At 44.3% G+C, this 6,627-nt stretch overlaps 1 protein-coding gene across 1 annotated transcript; it reads left to right on the forward strand.

Moving 5' to 3' along the window:
- Window positions 1-771: 771 nt before the first annotated feature.
- Window positions 772-5,475, forward strand: LOC115170520 (G-protein coupled receptor 183-A-like). The gene is made up of 5 exons (XM_029726734.1): window positions 772-1,042; window positions 1,593-1,768; window positions 2,229-2,414; window positions 2,686-2,886; window positions 5,272-5,475. Exons 1-5 carry the CDS (start codon window positions 823-825, stop codon window positions 5,473-5,475), a joined length of 987 nt encoding a protein of 328 aa, XP_029582594.1. The 5' UTR covers window positions 772-822.
- The last annotated feature ends 1,152 nt before the right edge of the window (window positions 5,476-6,627 follow it).

A 6,627-nucleotide genomic window follows, 5' to 3' on the forward strand; every position in this document is an offset into this window, starting at 1 on the left:
TGAATGAGGTCGAGTGGTCTGAATGAGGTCGAGTGGTCTGAATGTGGTTGAGTGGTCTGAATGAGGTCGAGTGGTCTGAATGAGGTTGAGTGGTCTGAATGAGGTTGAGTGGTCTGAATGAGGTTTGGAACTCTCTTTGCCACCGGTCTATTACAACTTATACCGCCTGGTGATGTCACCAGGCAAGCTGAAACTCTACCCATGCAAAACCTGCTGATTAGAAGGTAGATTGTATTTTCTACCAGCAACTACTAGACAATAACACTAATACATCTGTTCACACTTTCACAGTGTTAGTTTCATCAGCTGGTGTACAATATGATACAAAAACACAGGAAAAACATAATTTTGACTGCTCTGGGCCTTTAAAGCATGGAATAAGGTGCTATACCATGATGTTAAAGGGGACTATATATACAGATATATTTGACATGAAGACATTGGCAAATGGAAGCATACTTAGTGATGCTTAATTCATTAGTTGTGGGTCAGTTCCTCACTATAAGGTTAAACTAGGACTTTGGAGATTAACATATATACACCCATCTAAATTAGATTTTACTACGGACATTTGATGGATAATTTATGCATTACGTTGATTATTCATGACGGTTTACTTTTAACTGCCAATCTGTATATCTATTAGTGACAATTAGTAATAATGTATTATGTATCTACTAGATCAATTCATAAATACATTCATTAATAAGTGTCTGTTCATCTTTAAGTCACTTTTTTCCCCCACTTTTATTCATCTTTTTTTGTATCTCCATCAGTCTTGTTTAATCTGACCTCTGACCTCTGCGGTGTGTAAAGTAAACCATGGAGGATCCTCTCATTCTATATTCATCACTCAACACCACCAGCCTCCCCACTGCTCTCAACCCCATGAACAACAGTACTGTTACTGACCTCATGACCAACGCTACGGTCAAACCCTTCAGTGTGTTTGATGGGTGCGAGGAGAACGTGTCAGGGATCCTCTTCGACCTGTCTGTTCAGACCTTCAACGTGTTCCTGGGACTCCCCGCTAACATCTTAGGTAGGTAGCCCAGAGGTTACAGAGGTAAGAGCAGTCCACCAGTAGCCGTAAGGTTGCTGATTCCAATCCCAGGAACTATCTTGTACCATTGTGTCTTTCAGCAAGGCTCTTAATCTTTACATAACTCCAGGGTATTGACCCCTGACCCTATACTCCTTCCAGTGTGTTTATATTTACATAACTCCAGGGTATTGACCCCTGACCCTATACTCCTTCCAGTGTGTTTATATTTACATAGCTCCAGGGTATTGACCCCTGACCCTATACTCCTTCCAGTGTGTTTATATTTACATAACTCCAGGGTATTGACCCCTGACCCTATACTCCTTCCAGTGTGTTTATATTTACATAACTCCAGGGTATTGACCCCTGACCCTATACTCCTTCCAGTGTGTTTACATTTACATAACTCCAGAGTATTGACCCCTGACCCTATACTCCTTTCAGTGTGTTTATATTTTGTGTGTCGGGAGCAGAGAAAAAAAAGTAATTTCTGTCTCTGATGGACGATGAAACTAGCTAATAACATTGTTGTCTTGCCTTGTGTTAGTCATGGTGATTCTGCTCCGTAACCGCAAGGAGCCGTCCTCCTCAGACATCTTCCTGGGCTGTCTGGCCTTCATGGACGCTTACTTCGGCATCATGGTCCCCTTCAGCTATCTGAACCTCTACTACTGGCACAGCAAGGATGTCTGGTCCGCTCTCATGTTCTCCTTCGGCGTCAAGGTGCAGGGCTATAGGATAAAGGAGAATTTAGTGTATTTGGATTCTGGAATTTCAGCGTCTGAAATTGTACCCTGTGACATAGCATACTACTTTTGACCAGATCCCAATGGACACCCCTATGGGCCCTGGTCAAAAGAAGTACACTATGTAGGGAATATATGTCGTAGAGGTTGCATCCAAAATGACACTCAGTTCCCTACATAGTGCTTGTTGGGCTCTGGTCAAAAGTAGTGCACTATATAGGGAATAGGGGGCCATTATTTTGTACGTAACATCTCATCTGTGACATTTGACAATAAGTAAACTTGTTTTTCTCCACCTCCTCCTCCTCCTTATTCTCCTCCTCCTCCTCCTCTTCCTCCACCTCCTCCTCTTCCTCCTTCCTATTCTCCTCCTCTTCCTCCACCTCCTCCTCCTCCTGCTTCTCCTCCTCCTTTTTCTCCACTTTCTTCTCCTCCAGGACACCAGCGGTCCTCTGTTCCTGTCCTGTATCTGTTTAGATCGGTTTGTGGCGGTCCTCTTCCCTCTTTCCTACGGCCAGCTGAAGGACACCAAGTACAGGGTGTCTCTCTCGGCGGTGGTCCTGGGGCTCACCTTTACCTACGCCTCCGTCAAGACCATCGGGGGCCTGCACAACTTCGAGAAGGTCAATCCATAGATCAATCAATCAATTACTCAATAGATTAATCAAGCAATCAATCAATAGATTAATCAATCCCACTTTATTGTATAGCACATATTGGACAAAAGTAGCAATACAATGCACTTCACAGTATAACATAATAAATAAATAACATACATTAATTAATAAAAACAACTAAAACAAAAAGTTAAAGGTAAAAACACCAAATAAAAACACGGCTAAGAAGGTGCATTTACATATTTCTTTGATAAATATCCACTTCTGCTACCCTCAGGTCTTTACAGGGACAATCCTGGCAACGTTTGGCTGGATGGTGTTGTGTAACGGGGCCATCCTGGTGGCCCTGAAGAGGTCCCGCGGCTCCGGGAAGGACGACATGCACCCCATGAAGAAGAAAGCCTTCAAGATGGTGATGTCGGTCCTGTCCATCATCGTGTTCAACTACTTGCCGCCGGTGGCTCTGTTCCCTTTTCAGGTGATGACCTGGGTGGGCGCATTGTCCATCAAAATACAATAGATAGAATCACAGACCCATTGACTTGACTCCCATTGACTCATTGACCCATTGACTTGACTCCCATAGAATCACAGACCCATTGACTTGACTCTCATTGACTCATTGACCCATTGACTTGACTCCCATTGACTCGTTGACCCATTGACTTGACTCCCATAGAATCACAGACCCATTGACTTGACTCTCATTGACTCATTGACCCATTGACTTGACTCCCATAGAATCACAGACCCATTGACTTGACTCTCATTGACTCATTGACCCATTGACTTGACTCCCATTGACTCGTTGACCCATTGACTTGACTCCCATAGAATCACAGACCCATTGACTTGACTCTCATTGACTCATTGACCCATTGACTTGACTCCCATTGACTCATTGACCCATTGACTTAAATGAGGAAGCCAGTTCTAGTGATTCTATTTCTATGGTTGTCCTTAATGATGTTGCCTGATGTATACTGCTCAAAAAAATAAAGGGAACACTTAAACAACACATCCTAGATCTGAATGAAAGAAATAATCTAATTAAATACTTTTTTCTTTACATAGTTGAATGTGCTGACAACAAAATCACACAAAAATAATAAATCGAAATCCAATTTATCAACCCATGGAGGTCTGGATTTGGAGTCACACTCAAAATTAAAGTGGAAAACCACACTACAGGCTGATCCAACTTTGATGTAATGTCCTTAAAACAAGTCAAAATGAGGCTCAGTAGTGTGTGTGGCCTCCACGTGCCTGTATGACCTCCCTACAACGCCTGGGCATGCTCCTGATGAGGTGGCGGATGGTCTCCTGAGGGATCTCCTCCCAGACCTGGACTAAAGCATCTGCCAACTCCTGGACAGTCTGTGGTGCAACGTGGCGTTGGTGGATGGAGCGAGACATGATGTCCCAGATGTGCTCAATTGGATTCAGGTCTGGGGAACGGGCGGGCCAGTCCATAGCATCAATGCCTTCCTCTTGCAGGAACTGCTGACACACTCCAGCCACATGAGGTCTAGCATTCTCTTGCATTAGGAGGAACCCAGGGCCAACCGCACCAGCATATGGTCTCACAAGGGGTCTGAGGATCTCATCTCGGTACCTAATTGGCAGTCAGGCTACCTCTGGCGAGCACACTCTGGCTACCTCTGTGCGGCCCCCCAAAGAAATGCCACCCCACACCATGACTGACCCACTGCCAAACCGGTCATGCTGGAGGATGTTGCAGGCAGCAGAACGTTCTCCACGGCATCTCCAGACTCTGTCACGTCTGTCACGTGCTCAGTGTGAACCTGCTTTCATCTGTGAAGAGCACAGGGCGCCAGTGGCGAATTTGCCAATCTTGGTGTTCTCTGGCAAATGCCAAACGTCCTGCACGGTGTTGGGCTGTAAGCACAACCCCCACCTGTGGACGTCGGGCCCTCATACCACCCTCATGGAGTCTGTTTCTGACCGTTTGAGCAGACACATGCACATTTGTGGCCTGCTGGAGGTCATTTTGCAGGGCTCTGGCAGTGCTTCTCCTGCTCCTCCTTGCACAAAGGCGGAGGTAGCGGTCCTGCTGCTGGGTTGTTGCCCTCCTACGGCCTCCTCCACGTCTCCTGATGTACTGGCCTGTCTCCTGGTAGCGCCTCCATGCTCTGGACACTACGCTGACAGACACAGCAAACCTTCTTGCCATAGCTCGCATTGATGTGCCATCCTGGATGAGCTGCACTACCTGAGCCACTTGTGTGGGTTGTAGACTCCGTTTCATGCTACCACTAGAGGGAAAGCACCGCCAGCATTCAAAAGTGACCAAAACATCAGCCAGGAAGCATTGGAACTGAGAAGTGGTCTGTGGTCCCCACCTATAGAACCACTGCTTTATTGGGGGTGTCTTGCTAATTGCCTATAATTTCCACCTGTTGTCTATTCCATTTGCACAACAGCATGTGAAATTTATTGTCAATCAGTGTTGCTTCCTAAGTGGACAGTTTGATTTCACAGAAGTGTGATTGACTTGGAGTTACATTGTGTTGTTTAAGTGTTCCCTTTATTTTTTTGAGCAGTGTATAAAGATACATTCCTAGATGGCTTGTCTACAGGTTTGAACAGTTCCAGTAACTTTCCCCAAATTCCCACGTTTGCTAGAAATCCTGGTTGGAAGATTCTTGGAATAGGAAGGGAATAAACAGGAAACCCAGAATTCTCCAACAAGAATTTCTGGAAAACCTGGGAATGTTGGGAAAGTCACCAGAACGTTGCAACCCTACAGTAACACTGTCCTCAGTGATATTGCCAGATGAACAAAGAGAAATCCTATTATATTATTTGCACAGCAGTTGAGTGTTCTGATATCCCCTTCCAGGACCACTACCCTCTGGATACGTTCCGCTGCCTGGTGCAGCCGGTGGGGTACGCCTTCATTAACATCAGCAGTAGTATCCAGCCCATCATCTACCTCTCTAGACTGGAGAAGATCCCTTTTCTCCCTGAGGCCTGGAACAAGTGGCGCTCCTCCTCCAAGGTGAAAGAAAAGGAGGTGAAGGTGGAGACCATCTCGCCTGCCTAAAGATGAACGGGTATCAAAGTTTCTTGTGAAATAAATGATAGGTTCTCAAAATACAGTTGTTATAAATGTAACTGGACGATGGAATAAAATGAATGGCCAGTAAACAATGGATGAAAGTAATTTGCTTACATTCCAAATAGCTAATATATATCCTGTATATGGTATAGATTAAGGAGCAAAAAAAATCTTCATATGTCCTTCAACTCTCTCACTTCCTGGAACTATTAGGCTAGGACTGAGACGCCATCATGTGTACAAGATGAGAACTACATGTCACTCCTGTAAAACACTCAAGATTTTTTTGTGAATCATTTGGAGAAAATAAATATGTAATAAAGCTCTTACAAACAGTTATTTTTCCAGTCTTTTGTTTTCATGTTTTCTTTGAAATTGATAATGAACTCTTCCTCCCTCTATCTTCAGTCTGTTATGATGGAGAGGAGAACCAGATCTTCAGTCTGTTATGATGGAGAGGAGAACCAGATGATATTTAGTCTGTTATGATGGAGAGGAGAACCAGATCTTCAGTCTGTTATGATAGAGAGGAGAACCAGATCTTCAGTCTGTTATGATGGAGAGGAGAACCAGATCTTCAGTCTGTTATGATGGAGAGGAGAACCAGATCTTCAGTCTGTTATGATGGAGAGGAGAACCAGATCTTCAGTCTGTTATGATAGAGAGGAGAACCAGATGATATTTAGTCTGTTATGATGGAGAGGAGAACCAGATGATCTTCAGTCTGTTATGATGGAGAGGAGAACCAGATCTTTAGTCTGTTATGATGGAGGAGAACCAGATCTTTAGTCTGTTATGATGGAGAGGAGAACCAGATCTTTAGTCTGTTATGATGGAGAGGAGAACCAGATGATATTTAGTCTGTTATGATGGAGAGGAGAACCAGATCTTCAGTCTGTTATGATGGAGAGGAGAACCAGATCTTCAGTCTGTTATGATGGAGAGGAGAACCAGATGATATTTAGTCTGTTATGATGGAGAGGAGAACCAGATCTTCAGTCTGTTATGATGGAGAGGAGAACCAGATGATATTTAGTCTGTTATGATGGAGAGGAGAACCAGACAATATTTAGTCTGTTATGATAGAGAGGAGAACCAGATGATATTCAGTCTGTTATGATGGAGGAGAACCAGATG

The sequence above is a fragment of the Salmo trutta genome, chromosome 32 (assembly GCF_901001165.1).
Source record: "Salmo trutta chromosome 32, fSalTru1.1, whole genome shotgun sequence".
NCBI classification, from domain to species: Eukaryota; Metazoa; Chordata; class Actinopteri; order Salmoniformes; family Salmonidae; genus Salmo; species Salmo trutta.

Excerpts from the sequence above, each read along its gene's own strand:
- LOC115170520 (XM_029726734.1), top strand. The coding sequence starts at position 823 with ATGGAGGATCCTCTCATTCTATATTCATCACTCAACACCACCAGCCTC. Across the intron at positions 1,043-1,592 it reads ACTCCCCGCTAACATCTTAG|TCATGGTGATTCTGCTCCGT; the intron begins GTAGGTAGCCCA and ends GCCTTGTGTTAG. Across the intron at positions 2,415-2,685 it reads GCCTGCACAACTTCGAGAAG|GTCTTTACAGGGACAATCCT; the intron begins GTCAATCCATAG and ends TGCTACCCTCAG.